General features: G+C 39.7%; 1 protein-coding gene across 2 annotated transcripts; it reads left to right on the top strand.

The window, feature by feature from the left end:
• Nucleotides 1–7,952: 7,952 nt before the first annotated feature.
• prokr1b (prokineticin receptor 1b) lies at nt 7,953–17,721 on the top strand. Of its 2 annotated transcripts, XM_088351574.1 has the most exons (3): nt 7,953–8,419; nt 16,764–17,250; nt 17,319–17,721. In XM_088351574.1, the coding sequence occupies exons 1-3, from the start codon at nt 7,953–7,955 to the stop codon at nt 17,391–17,393; spliced, it is 1,029 nt and encodes a 342-aa protein (XP_088207700.1). In that variant the 3' UTR covers nt 17,394–17,721. The 2 variants fall into 2 exon arrangements, with proteins under 2 accessions (XP_088207700.1, XP_088207699.1); XM_088351573.1 differs by having other exon boundaries at nt 16,764–17,721.
• The last annotated feature ends 1,209 nt before the right edge of the window (nt 17,722–18,930 follow it).

Genomic DNA, 18,930 nt, shown 5'->3' on the forward strand with positions numbered 1-18,930 from the left:
AGAGGGGTATTTTGGGACTGTGTCAAAAGCAAAAGCTGTTGGATTGTTGCGTGACTTTTCAAAGTTCCCACCTCTTGGATCTATCCTGAACTTTTACAGCCTTGAGGTTTATTTCCTAGACTGTGTTTTGTGTTTATTGTTTTCTCTCCACTTATCTGCGTCAATAATGTAGTGGTTTGTTATGTACAAATATGTAAATTAGGTAGCCAAATTTACATTATATTCTTGCAAATTCTCTTGGCAATACTCCAAAACCCAAAATATCAACAAAACGTTCTGCACCGACAAAAATATTAAATTTTAAACAAATTGTAATATAAATTAAGCTTGAAAACAGCATAGTTTTTGTGAATAATTAGCAATTTTTGACTAGTATTTTTCTATTTTGCAAAAAAGGAAAGGGATGAAGGACATTGTCAAAACTGTCATGATTACTGATGTGACTCAGCTGTGCCCGCTCATTTGGTGCCAACCGCCGCGAGTTCTGATTGGCTCCCTGTAGGCATTTAAACCCAGTCCTGTCAATCCCCTGTGGTCAGTCTGTCTGCAAACCTCAGTGTATACTAGGCAAGCCTTTTTCGACCCTGACTCCCACCTGTCCCGTTTTTGCTCCCTTCTGTCTCCGGCTACGACCCGTTTTGATCCTGACCCCGTCTGCTCTCCCGTCCCGGCTTACGACCCGTTTCTGACCCCGACCACGTTTTTGCTCTCCTATCCCAGCTATCGACCTGTTTTTCTGTCCTTGACAGCGCCATCGCTCGCTACGGAAGATCCACTTCCGTGTTTGGATCACAAACCGAGTACGAGAGCGACTTGCTTCCCGCGCCTAGCGAACACCGGATCGTGGGCGTAGCCCTTCCTCTCTCCTTTAATAAAACTTGTGAGAAACGTAACGCAATTGGGTCCTATTTCCATTCTGGTCCTGACAAAAACAAGACCTCTGCAAAGACATTTTGTCAAAGTTCCTGCGCCCGTGTCCACTATTTTGTCAATCGCTAGCTGAAACCTAGCTATTTTTTACAGGCTAACACTACAGAGTATCTACAGATCAACAGTTTTAATTATGTGAGGCATTCAGTCTGTTTTTCCCCAAAGCCGATTGGCTGGTGCTCAACTTGCAGGAGAATTGTATTTACTCTTATTGTTTTACCATGGCGAATGTGTGATTATGACTCTTTGTTGTATTAGACAGCCCATCTTCCGCGCCATACTCATGATCAACCCATATTTATTTTGTTTTCTTGGCTCTATTCACTGCCCTGTCCAATAAAAGCTCAAATGTGCCACAAACATGTGACAGATAGACTGTTAAGTGCAGCAGCTTCAAGTGATTTATTTTCCGCCCACTTTACTCAAAGTGTTAAAGTCGAATGAACTTGCTTATCTCATATACATTTTCCATCACTCAGCAGTTTCCCATTTGTTGTGCTTTGTTGTGCGATAAGAATTGTATTTTAGTGTACTCCAATGCCATTTTTTTATTGTATGAGAATTTTATAGGAGTATTTAAATTCAGTTGGTGGTTATATTCCAGTCATCCTATGATTGGTGGAGGCGGGCAAGAGTGCAGATACAATGTGCATAGTTTATGACAAGAAGACAACAAAAGAGGCTCTGTAATGGGAGAGGGGGAAAACAATCAATGAAAAAATACCCAATTTGTTTGGCAGAGGTTCCTCCAAAAAAGTGAAAAAACGTTCAAAAAACTACAGCTGGCACAGTCCAAGTAGCCCAGGGCCAGTGTATGGCAAAAATGAGGAATCCCATACGAGGGGAAAGAAACAATCATTCAATATATAGGTTTGCATTCATCAAAGTGATACCGGATGCAGCTATGTGCAGTCTGGCCGCTCCCCCTAGTTTGGCGCCCTCTAGGGGTAGATAGCCTGGCAGATCCTGACAAGTCAATTATTTATCATGTTATATTTTGCATTTTAAGTGATGCTAAAAATAACCCTTTTTAATGATGATTTTTTTTCGACTTTTAAAGTGTTGCTGTTTTCTTAAATCAGCCACGGGTAACAAGGTACAATTGGAAGCAAGTGTGTGCAATATGGCCAAACCCACTAGTTTGGCGCCCTCTAGGGGAAGATACTGTTCTAGAATCTAGATCCTGACAAGTCTTTTGTTCATGATATGATATTATGCATTTTAGGTAAGTCAACATAAATAAGTAAATTATTTCATCTCATCTCATCAGCTGCACCGCTTATCCTCAGTAGGGTCGCGGGGGTGCTGGAGCCCTTCCCAGCAATAATCGGGTAGTGGGCAGGGGACACCCTGAACTGGTTGCCAGCCAATCGCAGGGCACACAGGGACAGACAACTCGCTCGCTCATTCACACCTAGGGACAATTTGGACCGGCCAATCCACCTGAAATGCATGTCTTTGGAATGTGGGAGGAAACCGGAGTGCCCGGAGGAAACCCACGCAAGCACGGGAAGAACATACAAAACCCGCACAGGAAGTCCGGTAGCTGGATTTGAACCCACACAGGAGGTTCCCAAGACCTTAGAACTGTGCCGCACACGCGCTAACCACTGCGCGTGTAAATTATTATTAGTACTATTATTATTACTATTGTTATTATTCATTCTTTTAATCAGTGGTTATTAATTCAGTGTTGCTCTTTTAGTTTTTAAGCCAAAGTTTTTTGTTTCAGTGCATCCCAAATTAAAAAAAAAAAACATTAATGAGAGCTTTACAAGAGCTGGGACAGTGTGTGTTGATTAGTGCCTTCTCGGGAAAAAATATTCATTTAGAAATGATATCGATTCAAAGAATAAGCTAAAATACATGAACTTTTATCGAAACATGAAGTATAATGGTGCGTCCTGGTCATTTTGAGAGTCTGTAGTTAGTAGTCTTCCTAGTACTTTTTAGCACTTCTTTCCGGTCTGACCACACCAACAACATCCATCCATTATCTGCAGCGCTTATCCTCAGTACGGTCGCGAAGGGAGCCCATCCCAGCTATCTTCGGGCAGTGGGCGGGGGACACCCTGAACTGGTTACAAGGCAGTTGCAGGGCACACAGAGACAGACAACTCTCTCGCTCATTCACACCTAGCGACAATTTGCACCGGCCAATCAACCTGACATGCATGTTTCTGGAATGTGAGAGGCACCGGAGGAAACCCACTCAGACACGGGGAGAACATGCAAACTCCACACAGGGAGGGTGTGGTAGCTGGACTTGAACCCTGAACCTTTGCACTGTGGGGCTGCGCGCTAACCACCCATCCGCCCTGCTGCCGTACAACAACATGCGGTCAGATAATGCAGACTTTTCCTTAATATCACTCAACTTTTACAAATATTGATGTTCTCATTAAAATTAAAATTATAACTTAATTTAGAATATTGATAAGTTTATTCATTTATTACATTGAACACCTGCAAAGTAGATTCCAGAGGGTGCCAGTTCATCATTTTGACTGTTTATCTTCACTGTTGTTCGATATTTTGACTATAACATCATTTTGGCTATCGTCCAATTATGTTACTGTTCTTTGATTTCCACACTGTTTTGGGCAAATCAGATTTTTTAAAAGAGGTGATGTAATAAAAAGAAAGGAATGAGGACCCAATAGCAAAACGTTTACCACAAGTTTTTTTGAAAAAAAGAGAAAGGGCTGCGCCCAAGATCCGGTGTTGGCTGGACGCGGGAAGCAAGTTGTTCTCGCACTCGGATTGTGATCCAAATACGGAAGGGGATCTTACGTAGCGAGCGATCAGGGACGGAAAAACGGGTCGGTAGCCTGGACAGGGAGAGCAGAAATGTAGTCGGGGTCGGAAACGAGTCGTAAGCCTGGACGGAAGACTAGACATAGTCAGGATAAAAAATGGGTCGTAAGCCGGGACGGGCGAGCAGACGTGGTCGGGATCAAAACAAGCCGTAGCCGAAGACAAACGGGAGAAAAAAACGGGACAGGCGGGAGTCAGGGTAAAAAAAAAGCTTGCCTTTTATCAACAGAGGTTCGCAGACGGACTGACAACAGGAGAGTGACAGGACTGGGTTTAAATGGAGACAGGGAGCCAATCAGAGCCCGCAGCAGTTGGCGCCAAATGAGCGGGCACAGGTGATTCACATCGATAATCATGATAATCAAGTTCAAGCCCAATTTAAGTATTTTCTCCCTTTTTTGAATGTATACTAAAAACGTACTCTTACTAATTACAAATACTTCCTTGTCCTAATATTTTCTTTTTTTCTTTTAAGATTTTCATTACATATTTATCTTGGAGTGACACGCTTATTCTCATTGTAAACAATGTTCACTGCGTTGTGATCAATGACAATAAAGACAATTCTAATTACGCCTAAGTGCCAAAACAATACTCCAAATCCTGAAAGTTGGCCGGTGACTTTTACGCCTTGGCAGTGGCGAGTTCATGGTGAAGCTTTCCCTGACGTTTGCATTATTGCACAAATAATGAAGACAAGTAATTAAAAAAACAAATGCATATTGAGTAAGTGGCGTTCCCTGTAAAGCTGATTTAAAGGCGACGCTTGCCTGGATCGGCATACATCAACAGTGCCCTGACTGACACTGATCGCTTTTCTGCCTTAACCTTTTACTTCGCTCCCTCCCACAAATCCCCCATCCAGGCATCATGAACCCCCCCTCCATTAAGAATCTCCCTCCCTTTCTTCTCTCTTCTCTCCTTCTGCTCAAAGCGTCATCACTGGTAATCATTTGAGGAGGCGGGGGAACAACTTTTTGGTTTCTCTCACAAGGAGGCGAGCATTACACAGAGGAACTGGTGAAGGATGCTCTCCGACTCTCGTTTTAGACAGAGTGCTCTTTGATTGCTACATTCACTTGCAAGTAAGTAGTTTTAATAATATTAATTATAATCATTATATGTATATATATATATATATATATATATATATATATATATATATATATATATATGTATATATGTTTGCACGTGGGGTAGAAGAAGTAATTTATTCTGTGCTGTATGCGGTGCATAAAGCATTTTTTTAAGATAAAGTTGAAAGTTGAAGTTGATGTATATATTTTCTTAATACACCTAAAATATAAATGCCTTTTCCACGCGATTTGAATTTAAAAAGCTTCCGATGCATTTTATTTTTTATTTAATATCATCATGCCCTTGAGCGTGTCACCCTTACTCGTGGCTTGGTATTGGATCTATAAAATATTTTGAACCGGACACTCAGTATTTCAAGGAGTGTTTTAGGGTGCAGAATAAAACAGAAGCGTAAAACAAAATGGGGATTTATGTGAAGCGTAACTACTTACTGTTTTAAGACATTTGAGAGGCAAGGGAGGAGTGCGGGGAACTGATAGCAAAAAGAAATACGATCACTTGAGAAATGTAAAAAAAAAAAAAAAAAAAAAATTTTTTGCAAAATAAAAACATTTACATTGGTTAAAAAGTAACACAATTTGGGTACTACTTTTAATTTGTCAACAAATAAGGCTGTATCATGCCAAACAATATATACTTTTTGTTTAAGTAACAACAACAAAAACCATAAAAAATAACAATGTATTTTTTTTAAAATCAAAATCAACATTGTAGTAGTTTTGTTGTTAACCCAAAATATTGGGTTGCTTATTTGAAAAAAATAATTGATAATTTCATTTGAAGCATGGAGTTGTGCATTTAAAATGGATCAAAGTAGGTATTTTTTTTGAAAACCATTAGTTTTAGACAGAATTGAATTGTTTTCCAAATCTGAAAGTTTTTGGTTGTTTGTTTAAATCAAACGAAAATATGGGCAATTTTGTTGTAAAGTCAAAATATTGGGTTGTTTATTTAAGATGAAAGAGAATAAAACCAATATATACATATATGTATATGTATATATATATATATATATATATATATATATATATATATATATATATATATATATATATATATATATATATATATATATATATATATATATATATATATATATATATATATATATATATATATATATAAATACTTAAATAAAACAATTGTTAATTTTGATCGAAAACTGAAGTATTGGGTTGCTCTTTTGAATAGAACAAAATAGGTCAATATGTTCCTAAGTTTAAAACGAACTGAAATGGGTCTAAAACCAAAATATTGGGATTTTTGTTCAAAGCAAACCAAAACGGGTAACTTTGTGCTAACCCCCCAAAATTTGGGGTTGTATATTTAAAGATAACATAAGTAGGTCTTCTTTTCTAAAGCCAAACTTTTGGGTTGTTTATTTAAAAATGTGAAATGGAAAAAAAAAATTGTTTGTTTCAAAAGAACAAAAAGGGGTCATTTTGTTGAAAAGAACATAAAAAAGGTCGTTTATATGAAAGTAACCAAAAGTGGTTATTTTGGTCTAAAACCAAAGGATTGGGTTTGTTTACTTAAACATAAACTAATACTGTGATGTTGGGTTGTCGGCAGCATGGTGGCTGAGTGGTGCTGAGGTAATGAGATTGAAGCTTTCTGTGTGGAGTTTGCATGTTCTCCCCGTGCTTGTGTCGGTTTCCTTGGGGCATTTCAGTTTCCTCCCAATTTCAAAAAACATGCATGTCAGGTTAAATGGCCAGCCCAAATTGTCCCTAGCTGTGAATGAGTGAGTGAGTTGTCTGTCTCTGTGTGCCGTGCGAGCGGCTGGCAACCAGTTCAGGTTGTCCCCTTCCCACTGCCCGAAGAAAGCTGGGATGGGCTCCAGCACCCCTGCGACCCTACTGAGGATAAGCAGTGCAGATAATGGATGAATGGATGGATGGATGGATGGATGGATGGATGGATGTATGGATGGATGGAAGGATGGATGGATGGATATATATAATTAAAAAAGACAAGATCCAACGTTTTTACAATCCATAAATTAAACAGATTTATTAACCACTCATCAATTTACCAGACCAAATTTTATAACTAATTTCTCCTAGTTTTCATTTCACAATATTTTTTTCATGACAACCAAACTCTGATTCAAACAACTCCGTTCATGGAAAATCTCAGGATCTTTAATATAAAATACATGTTATGATTTTAAAAAATATGTTCTTTTTGTAAATCTTAAAGGTATTTAGAAATAAGGCCTTGTCTATTTTCTAGCGCCTCTTAGTGGTCAAATACAATTAATTCATCAAAGAAAAACATATTAGTATTTGTATTTGAACAAAAAGCAAGCATTTGGTTACTCATATATAAACTTGCTTATTTAAAATAATTCAGTCCAGGTAATTAGTATCTATATCTCCTAACTCAAGGTTCATCATCTTGCAGTTGAAGGTACCCCAAGCGTACACAAATTGTGCAAAAGGCTTTGAATTTCCGTAGCTTGTATTTTTTCTTGTGCTCTGTAACACAAAACAGCAACATCTGGTGGTGAAAAATTAAAAATTGTCCCTAAATAAAAAGATATTTCATAAGTATTTGTATAAAAAAGGAGAAAATTTGATTCATTGTTTCAGTAAGCAATCATGGATTAAGTCAAGAAAAATCAATTTGATCTCGCTTGTTTTATTTTTAACCACGAGTGAATTGAGCGTTAATTATTTTCTGATTCAATTTCTGGTTTTACATTCCTTGCCCTCAATTTCTTCCTAGCTTGTCGTGTTCTTCCCTACTAGGATGTAGTTTGAATTGAAAGGCCCTGTGGCCACTTGGAACTTAATTTAGTGACAAGGTTACAATAAATTGTAGCAAGGCCATTTCTCGCCATAGTGCCCTCAGCAGTTTTTCATATACAGTATCTATAAGTGTGTCACTGCCTGCCATCCTCGATAACAAGCTTAAGAACTTCGGGGAATTTATTTTTCCGATAAGAATCTTGAACAGGTGTTGAATAATGCGTACGCCTTTCATTTTACAGGTCAGGATGTTTCTCCAAAAATGAGGCACCCTCTTCAAAATCCTCTCTTTGTTTCAGAACAACGAGGGACTGTTACCTCGATGCACTCGTCACTTTTTTTCTTTTCATTATAATGAGTGGAGTCTTTCTAAATATGCCGGAGTCAAACACCAGCCACCTATTGACGGCTCCCTCTTCAGGCAAGTGGGAGCATTACGCGGATAGCTACGACGTGGACTACGGCATCCCTCAGGACGAAATCCCCGATACCACCCAAGGTCTTGCCTTCTACGTGGCCACGATCGTCATCGGAGCCGTCCTGGTTTGCATCGTGCTTGTATGCGGTTTAGGAAACTTCATTTTTATCGCCACGTTGATGCGCTATAAGAAGTTGCGCAACCTCACCAACTTGCTGATCGCCAATTTGGCGGTGTCTGACTTTTTAGTAGCCGTGGTCTGCTGCCCCTTCCTGGTGGACTACTATGTGGTCAAACAGCTTTCGTGGGATCACGGCTTGGTCATGTGTGCTTCAGTTAACTACCTGCGTACCGTGTCGCTTTATGTGTCCACAAACGCTTTGCTGGCCATCGCGGTGGACAGGTAAGCTCTTAAGGTCATTTGTATGCAAATTTTCTAGCGCTTATCTTCTCCTTGCTATTAGATTCGTCTACATTGGGATTGACAGTTTAATTGCTCTTTGGTGCAGCAGTTTTTAATCCTCTAGAGACAAGAGTAGGACCACTATTTTGTATTCTCATTGTATTCACATGTTCCTTATTGCAAGGGTGGGCCAAGTGCTGCCTGATGGCTACGTAATGCCCATAAGGCTTTTTAATCCTGCTTGCCAAATGAAAATGGTAAAACAATATGATAATTGTTAGGTTTTGTTAGTGACGAATCCATGTGGGGGAAGCAGGAACTGAGGCAGGGGGGTTCAAAAAGAGGGATTGTATTTAATTATGAAATGAGGTAGAAAGTGGCAAACAAACCCGAGTACACTAAATTGAAAAAAGTGCAAACAAAACCGAACCTGACAAAAGTCCAAACCAGAAACAGACAGGAAATAGAAAATATAAGGAATAAAGTAACAACGTAACAAATAAACCAGAAACAAACACAAACAAGTCTGGGATGGTTGTGGGAATGAAAATATCCCAATGACGTGCTGTTCAAAATGTCCTTGTAAATGGTTAAGGATAATAAGGGACAGGCCTGTGGATATAACACATATTGAACAAACGTAATGGCCGGACATTCTACTTGAGTATGATTGTTGGGACTGTAGATTGTTTGAAAAGCACCAGGGAGTGCCAAAGAGAATTATGACCACATGCAGCTCTAGATGCGCTTCTCCACAAAAGCAGATGTTATGGACTTTGTTGTTATTTATTGGGGGAGCCTTGCCACAAAATCCAACTAAAGACACTCCCAGAGGCCTGAAGTACCACTGTGTATATTTTCACAAAATATAGTTCAGCGGTTTTGGAGCCTATAAGCCACATACACACAAAAACACATATGCATGTACATTTGGATTTATATACTAGTCTATGTATTATACATTACACTAAGGAATAAATCATTTTCACAGGCTCAATCATTAATCTAACAACTAAACATAGTGTACTATATAAACTTTTATTTTTTTACACATAACTTCTGTACTTTCAAATTGTCATTTTAAAAATAATCTTGTTGCTATATTGCAATGCTTTAAATCCACTTTTTTACTTCAGATAATGCGTTTTTTCCATTAAATCCACTTTTTTACTTCAGATAATGTGTTTTTGCCATTATGTGTATGTTATCGGGAAAACAAAATGGTGGCCTAAAAATGCTTTTACCTTCCTTTAGCATGTGGATGAATCCAATTTTGTGGACAATGGAAGGCAAACCTACTATGCCTGATAGTTCTTCTGTTGTTCTGGTGTGTTTTGTTGACATGATGACTTTGAGATTAATTTTAAATCAAAAATGATTTGCTTGTACGTAATGTAGGTTTATTAAGCTGTTTTACGTACATGTACAACTTAGACCACAATGTTATTGACCCACAGACACAGGCAGAAAAGGGGCAGGGCGACTGTTTAGCCAATGAGAATGCAGAATGCAACGCACAATGAAAATCCGCAAAACATAAAAACTGCAAAAAGTAAACTGCGACACAGCGAGTGATTCCTGTAGTTTCTATTTAATCATTTATCTTTTTTTACCATAAATTGATTTTAATTATCACAATATTGAACATATGTCATGAAAACAACTGAAAAAAAAGTTTATTGTATATTTTTCAATGGAAATAATCAAATGTAGTGCTTGAAAAAGAGGGGCTTATAATTTTACAAACAAATAATAAATGAAATTTGCATATACTTGTACATTATTCATAAATGCATGGGACATGGGCAGCACACAGCAGAAATACAACTACAGTAATACTATATTACAAAATACTATGACAGAATTATTTACTCCAGAAATACTACAAAAAGATAACTACAGTAATATTACAAAAATACTAAAGAAATATGACTTAAGACATACTAAAAAATACTACCAAAATACTGCTTTGGAAGTAAATCAATTATACTTCTATTGAAATACTAAAACATACCATTACATAATACTGTAATATAAACAGCCACTAGAGAAATATTACTACAAAAATACTACTACACGAGGTTTACTATAGAAAAACTGCAAATTACACCTACAGTATAACACTACTACAAGCATTATCCTATGGAAATATCACAAAAATACTACAAAAATAGAACTACAGTAACACTGTACTACATAAATACTACAGAAATACTACAGATATACAGCAAATATTCTAATATGGAAATACAAAAGAGAAAAACAGAAATACTACTGTAATAATACAAAATATACAACAATTCTACTTTAGAAAAACAACAAAAGCACTACAGAAATAAAAATAAAAATACTACTATAGAAATACTCCATAAAAATCACTTCAAAAATATTCCAAAAAAAGGAAAAAAAAAATTACAGTAACACGACACAAAAAACTACAGAACTTCAATAAAAATCGGACTTCAGGAATACTAAAAAACCCTAGAAAAAACCCTAGATAACAAATGAAGTTGCTTAAAACAGGGACCTAATATACTCTTTTGCTAATTGTGGTCGTTTCAAAATCAATTTGATGAAACTATTTAAAATTAATTATATCATCTCACTTGCGGCGGCATTGCGGCCCCTAATTCCAAAGAGTTGCCCACCCCTGGAGTCGAACATGGTAAGAGTTCTAGTTGGGCCCCATGAAGGCTTTGGTCCTGCACACCCTGATCACATAAAATACAAAGTAACGCCTCCCAGTGGTAAAAAAGAAAAGAACAATTAATATTGACGTAAATAATAAACAAACACACACACATTCTGCTATGTGTAACCCAAAAACCTTACAAATCTACATGAGTTAGTCACTTTGATTCTCTGTTGGTTGTATTGTTCCTGTCATGATTACCGATGTGAATCACCTGTGCCCGCTCATTTGGCACCAATCGCTGCGGGTTCTGATTGGCTCCCTGTCCCTATTCAAACCCAGTCCTGTCAATCCCCTGTTGTCAGTCCGTCTGCGAACCTCTGTTTATGTTTATATTTCGACCCTGACTCCCGCTTGTCCCGTTTTTGCTCCCGTTTGTCAACGGCTCCGACCTGTTTGATTCCGACCACGTCTGCTCTCCCGTCCCGACTTACGACCCATTTTTGATCCCGACTACATTTACTCTCCCGTCATGGCTTACGACTCGTTTACGACCCAGCTACCGACCAGTTTTTCGGTCCCTGACACCACCATCGCTCGCTACGGAAGATCCACTTCCATGTTCGGATCACAGTCCGAGTGCGAGAGCGACTAGCTTCCCTCGTCCAGCGAACACCGGATCATGGGCGCAGCCTTTCCTCTTTCTTTCAATAAAACTTGTGGTAAAGGTTTCGCAATTGGGTCCTGTTTCCGTTCTGGTCCTGACAGTTCAATGTACTTTTTAACACTCATTTCGGGTTGTATGACACAATACGGCGACATTTAGTGGTCAAATAAAACGCATGCCATTTTTAATAGAAAAATCACATTTAAAGCTGGTTCATAGCTTAGGAATGAAAGCTTTGAATATGCGTACCTCAAGTGTAAAACAGGTCTAACTATTGTCTTTTTCAGGTTTTAAGGTTATTGTGCAAACGCTTTTCAATTTTGGCAGCACAAGTGTTGTTTTTTTGTATTTTTTTTTCGCATTCTAGACTTTGCAGTGTATTGAGATATATTCATTATTTTAAAATATGTTGTCATCAACATTGTTATGATTGATTTTCCAATGGATTGAAAATTAACATTAATTCTAAATACCACATTAATTATGGGTATTTTGTCGCTCCAGTAGACACATTGCCTTAATACCCAGCAAGCAAATTGCACCGTCATGTCAGTAATACAAGGGTATTAGGGGAAAGAAATAATAAATCACGTTTTCAGTGGTGTCAAGCATTGTTGTGCGCGAATCCCCCAACAAAGACTTCGAGCCTTATCGTCTTAATGCAGTTTATGTATTAGCGAACATGGTTAGCGTCTGACATCCAGCAACCGGCACATGCATAAGTAGCCTAAGGAGAACAATTCATTTGACGTATTAGAAAGCAAAATCATTGTTGTTTATTACGTACTGAATAGATTCATAAGTCAAAGTCAGCTCAAAACGCAGTTTGTGATTATGCGCTTGTAATTACATTTTATATTAAAAACTGCAATCTGTCTGTAGCAGCCAGCTAGGGAGTAAACACGTTTGTTTCATTGCAATTGTCAGGATCAGAACGGGAACAGGACCCAATTGCGTTTCTCACAAGTTTTATTAAAGGGAAGAGGAAGGGCTGCACCCACGATCCGGTGTTTGCTAGGCGCGGGAAGCAGGTCGCTCTGAACTCGGGCAGTGGGCAGGGGACACCCTGAACTGGTTGCCAGCCAGTCACAGGGCACACAGGGACAGCCAATTCGCTCGCTCATTCACCCGTAGGGACAATTTGGACCGGCAAACTAACCTGACATGCATGTTTTTGGAATGTGGGAGGAAACCGGAGTGCCCGGAGGAAACCCACGCAAGCATGGGGAGAACATGCAAACTCCGCATAGGAAGGTTGGTAGCTGGATTTGAACCCATGAACTCAGAACTGTGCCGCACACGCACTAACCACCGCTCCACCGTGCTGCCCTGTTTTCATATATTCTATTTTTATTTTTTAAGTCGATATTGAATACTCCAGCATGGGCTCCATGTAACTAAATATTGAGTCTTATTTTCTATCAGGCCTATAACGCTGACTTCATATTTGGCCTTTATTGGCCTTTATCCTAAGTTCAAATACAATTATTTGGCATAAATGAATCCTCAACTCTGGATATTATCGTTTAATTCAGCCCACGATGTAACAAATAAATAAACATATACACACAGGAGCAAAAATATCCTCTTGTGTAATGCATGCAAAATTCAAGGGCATGTCGAGTGACTATTCTCACATTTTTATCGGTGTTGTATCAGCATGCCCCTAGTCACATTTTGTCGAAAGAAATCAAAAGTGCAGTGGAGTGGGAACAGATGCTGGGGTGCTCAAAGAAAACATGGAATCGTTTGGTAAAATCCTCAAAAAAGTAACATCCAAACCATCGGGTAGAAAACAAATATCAAACTATCAAAATAATTAAAAAAAAAACAACATACGTGACATGGAAAGGCAGATAGACAGGAAAATGAAAGACGGAAAAGAAATGGGACCAGAAGCAACCGAGGGACCTATTCCTTGCATCCAAGACAGGTAACATTTTTGGGAGGAAGTCCTCCCCCACCAAAACGGGACAGAAGAGGCTGGGGGACCTTGTCTTAGCCGCTCCAAAAGGGACCCTATCCTTATCATCGAGAGAGGGGTTGGGTGTCGCTGAGGAACCTTGTCCTTTCCCCCTGGATCAAGGAAAGGAATCGGCTGAGGGACTTTCTCCTCACTGCTTGGACAGGTATTGGGTGCAGCAGACAGTCCTTTGCTGCAGGCACAGGGAATAGACACCCTTGTCCTCTCCACTCGAACATGAGACAGAAGAGGCTAAAGGACCTTTGCCACCAAGACAGGCACCCTCATCATCGCCAGGACAGGGAATGGGAACAGGGGACAGAAGCGCTGAGGGACCTTCCTCTTGCTGCCTGAACAGGGTATGGAAATAGGGGACAGAAACGCTGAGGGACGGTCCTCTTGCTGCCTGAACAGGCGATGGGGCAACAGACAGTACTCTGCCACTGAAACAGGGGATGGGTGCAGCTGAGTGACCATGTCCTCACTGCCAGGATAGGGACCCTCTCCTCACCACCAGGACAGGGGATGGGTGCAGCTGAGGGACCTTGTGCAAATAAAATGGTCATGGATAACGAGAAGTTGGTGTGTGGAGATTCGACACAAGTTTTTGTAGTGCAGTGGTTAGCACATTTGACCAACACGCCAAAGGTCCCAAGTTCAAGACTGGGTGGAAACATTTGTTGGCCTGGAGAGGGATGGGCGCCACAAGGCTAAACTTACCCTAGACACTACAGAAAATGGTGCCCCTACTACCCTAGTCGTTATGGGAACCAAAACCCAGCTCCACACTCCCTGGCTGCTGGTGGTCCAGTTTATGAGACTCTTGTCCCCTTTCCATAGAATAACACCTCTTTCCAGATTTAATGTTTTATGCCAAAGCCTCTTTAAGCGCACAGTCCCACATGTATTTTAATGATGGAAAGAGTAAATCATTTCAGCATTAATGAATAATAAGTGCCACATGTGGTAATTACTCTTCCTCCTTTGCCATGGAAGCTAACAGATGATTCGTTAAAAAAAACATTTACACTTCGTATGTCAATGAGTGGTAGAGTAAAGATAAGGCTACTATGTAAAAATCAATGGACAGTATTGGGTTTTCTTCAACTCATTGTTTGCCTTTGTCGTACAAACTAAGGGAAATTGGATCTCCACTTTCATTGACTTGAAAAGAGCAAGAGCAGTCCCGCATTCTCCTTGGTCCATTGCACAGAGTATATTGTCATTTTTGTACAGTCATAAATAATACATGTTTTCAGTGTAAAGGGCAATCCAGACTTAATAGTGCGTGTGGGCTGAATGTGTAGAGTGAAACCGTTAAGCAAATATCATGTGCCATTTACAATTCATCTGAGTTGTTTGAATCCATTTAGTTGGCATCAGCCACATCAAATCATGAACCGACTGCTTCATTTCCAATGTACTGTGAACTACCCTTGTTTATTATCAAGTGCAGTGGTCCCCAACCTTTTCTGTTCCGCAGACCTGTCTAATGGCTGATAATATTTTCCCAGGCAGGCTCAAGGTCAGCGTTACAGATGTTTATACCTAATAAAGACAATTCAATTTAATTATCAAAAGTAATAATACCAATGACAATAATAGATAGAATTGCCTTTTCTATTGTCTTTGATAACAACATAGTCAACATTGTTTGAGATGATAATAGATCTTCCACGTGTATTAAATACTTAAAAGATAACAATAAGATAAAAAAGACTGTTAGAAAAAAATAGGCAATATTATTTAGAAGGAAGTGCTTGTACAGTATGTGCATCAGAACAACAGTACAACTGAAAGTAGTGTAGGGCATCTGGAAGGAACATATTTTCTAAATTAGTTTAGAAATAACATATGAACACTCATTTTCTATGCATAGGCAAAATACTGTATACACATATAGGCTTACCTTGCACCTACGGCGACTCCCCAAAACTACTTTAAGCTAACCACATACTAAAAGACCTCCCTAAAATATTATTGAAAAATATACCAAAACAATAATCATTATTTAAATATATAGATCTTAAATAATAAAATAATTGTCACGGTTGCCATGGCGCCCAATTCGCCCCGCCCGTGTGGCACCAGCTGCGACTCATTGACAGATTGGCTTTCTGTCTTTTTAAGCTCAGTGCTCTCATTTTTCGTTTGTCAGTCCGTCAACGAACTTCTGCCCCGCAAGACATGGGTTTCGACTCTGTTCTGTTCCTGTTGATATTTCCTGACCGGTGTTGTTCCTGTTTATTTTGTCCTGTTTAATTTTGGTTTCCAATTTTTGTTCCCGTCTAGTTTGTCCTGTTTATTTTCGATATCCTGTTTCATTATCTATCCTGTCTGTCCCGTCCTGTCCGGTATCGACCCCATCCGTCCGATATCAACTCGGGCAATTGGTATCGATCTCGTCGGCCTCTGGCTTCCTATCATTTCACGCCTGACTGCTGCCTAACGTGCATGCCTCCCCATTTCCCGTAAAATAAAAGGCTTGTGTGAGAACGTCACGCATTTGGGTCCTGATCCAGTTCTGGTACATGAGAATGATGGTAATAATGAAACAAACAAAACAACTTTAAATCATGTACTGTACCTTCTTTGCAAAAATATCCCTCTTGTACTCAACTGTTGTCGTCACTGTTTTCCACCTTTCCTAATAAGGAACTGACTGGAGACCCATCGTTATGGGGAAAAATAAAACGCACTAAATTACCATAAAATGAGATGTGGTCCCTATCAAACAAAATCAGGTGGGTGAAAATTGACTGAACAGTAAGAAGTGAAAGCAGATATATAGGATATCGCATAGATGTGGGCCATGTGGGCCATTGGGAGGCTTGCGTGGCTATTGTATTATTTTTTTTTTATCCACATATATGCCAACCTTTTGATCTCAGGATTGCATTTATCTTTTCTAAATTCAACATAAATGGGACTAAACTGTCCCTAAGCCTGATTGTTCTTATTTTAAAGGGAACTGTGGTGTTAGCCAGACACTAGATAGACTTTGAAGAACAAAAAATAATCTTTATGAGCCTGTTGATGTCCTTTGAAATGTCTTTTTTATGGAAAAATCTTCTATTTCTAGATACATGGCGATAGTCCATCCTCTGAAGCCCCGAATGAAGTACGAAACGGCCTACTGCCTGATAACGGGTGTTTGGATTATTCCAATCCTCATCTCGATCCCGTCCGCCTACTTCGCCTCAGAAATCAAGTACCCTCAAGGAGGTGCTGCGCCCGCCACTCACAAAGTCTTCTGCGCCCAGATCTGGCCTGTGGACCAACAGGCTTACTACCGCTTCTACTTCCTCTTGGTGTTCGCCGTGGAGTTCGTGGGGCCAGTTATTGTCATGGCTATGTGCTATACCCAGATTTCCCGCGAGCTCTGGTTCAAGAATGTACCCGGAGTCCAGACGGAGCAGATCAGGAAACGTCTGCGTTGCCGCCGTAAGACCGTGGTGGTTCTCATCGCGATCTTGATGGCTTATATCCTGTGTTGGGCGCCGTATTATGGTTTTACCATCCTGCGGGATTTTCACCCTACGTTCATCTCCCGCCAGAAGAACTCACTGGTGGTTTTTTACATCATCGAATGTCTGGCTATGAGCAATAGCATGATCAATACCTTCTGCTTTGTCAGTGTCAAGAACAACACAGTCAAACATCTCAAGAAGATCGTGCTGCTGCGATGGAGGTCCACCTATGCCCCCACTAGGAATGGGGATGAACTGGACTTAAGGACTTCGTCTTTGCCTGTCACGGAGGAAATTGAATGCATTCATCTGAAGTAAGATTGAGCCTAAAATTTTCAGTCCGGCATGACCCAGGCCCCCAGACATTGAAGCCGGACAAAGTCCCAGCCCAACCAATTAACTAGATTTGCAGGACCTTACCCAAAGAATACCCAAAATTTCATATTCAATTTATGAGGACTCGGGAGGGAAGATGATTTGTTTTAACTAATTTAAACATGTCTTTTGTGATGAAATCCAAACAAGACTGTATAAACATGTACATTTTTAAAATTCACTTGTCTGCAGAGGTAACAGTACTGACATTTTCCCATAAATTACAGATTTTTTAAGAGATGATGTTAAATTTTAAGCCCTTCCATCATATTGACAGGTTAAAAATTGAGCCGTAAACCACAGCATTAGTACATCCTAAAGAATTTAGCATGGATCTTTGAGAATTAGAGCGGCAAAGAGACAAAGAAAAACAAAGACGGATGGATAATAACAAAAAAAAACTCAGCGAGAGAGAAGCACGACCAAAATCTAATGAGTGACGGGCTGAAACTCAGATCGGGCTCGGACTCAGGCTTGGGCTTTAGATATTGACTCTAACTGGTCGTAAATTTGGGGACTTTTATTGCTATTGTGAAAGATGTTTTTGTGGTCATCATGTAAACAAAGTATGGCTAATTGATTTGATTGCATTAATGTATTGTTTTTCCAAAAGAATGAATTAGAAAATGTCATTTTGAAGGCATACCTTATATAAGCATATAAGCCAATAATACCCCCTAAAAATTGCCTAAAAATAGCAACTTGACCATTGGTGTCACTCTTTTCTACATTTCCTTCCCTTTACCACTAGCTTTCTTAGGAGTCATTGTTATCGGCAAAACCTAGGCAATAAAACACACTTAATCACATCAAAATAAGATGTGGTCCCTCACAAACAATTTGGGGAATGAGATACAGAAGCACCCGAGTCAGCAACAGAGACCCAAACATGGGCTCCTGTCTTACGCCCCCTTGTGTTTATTTTGTTTTATGCACAAATTAGCTGCTTCCGTATCAGATGTTATTGTTCTAAATTTGGTTTATATGCGAATTTATACAGTTATTGTTGCTTTTCTGTCGTCAAAGGAATTTCAAAGTCTTTCGGTTGAAGACAATTATGAATTTCGAAAAAAATATATTTGAAATCTCGTCTCATTAGCTGTACAGCTTATCCTTATTAGGGTCGCGGGGGGGCTGGAGCCCATCCTAGCCATCTGCGGGCAATGGGCAGGGGACACCCTGAACTGGTTGCCAGCCAATCGCAGGGCACACGGGGACAGACGACTCACTCGCTCAGTCACACCTAGGGACAATTTGGACCGGCCAATTCACCTGAAATGCATGTCTTTGGAATGTGGGAGGAAACCGGAGTGCCCGGAGGAAACCCACGCAAGCACGGGGAGAACATACAAACTCCGCACAGTAAGGCCGGTAGCTGGATTTGGACCCACGCAGGAGGTTCCC

This window comes from Urocampus carinirostris, chromosome 13 (genome assembly GCF_059441175.1).
Source record: "Urocampus carinirostris isolate Australia breed hairy pipefish chromosome 13, RoL_Ucar_1.0, whole genome shotgun sequence".
In the NCBI taxonomy this organism is placed as follows: domain Eukaryota; kingdom Metazoa; phylum Chordata; class Actinopteri; order Syngnathiformes; family Syngnathidae; genus Urocampus; species Urocampus carinirostris.

Bases quoted from the DNA above. Each gene is read 5' to 3' on its own strand.
- prokr1b (XM_088351573.1), top strand. From the start codon at position 7,953: ATGAGTGGAGTCTTTCTAAATATGCCGGAGTCAAACACCAGCCACCTA. The intron at 8,420-16,763 runs GTAAGCTCTTAA...TTCTATTTCTAG, and splicing joins CTGGCCATCGCGGTGGACAG to ATACATGGCGATAGTCCATC.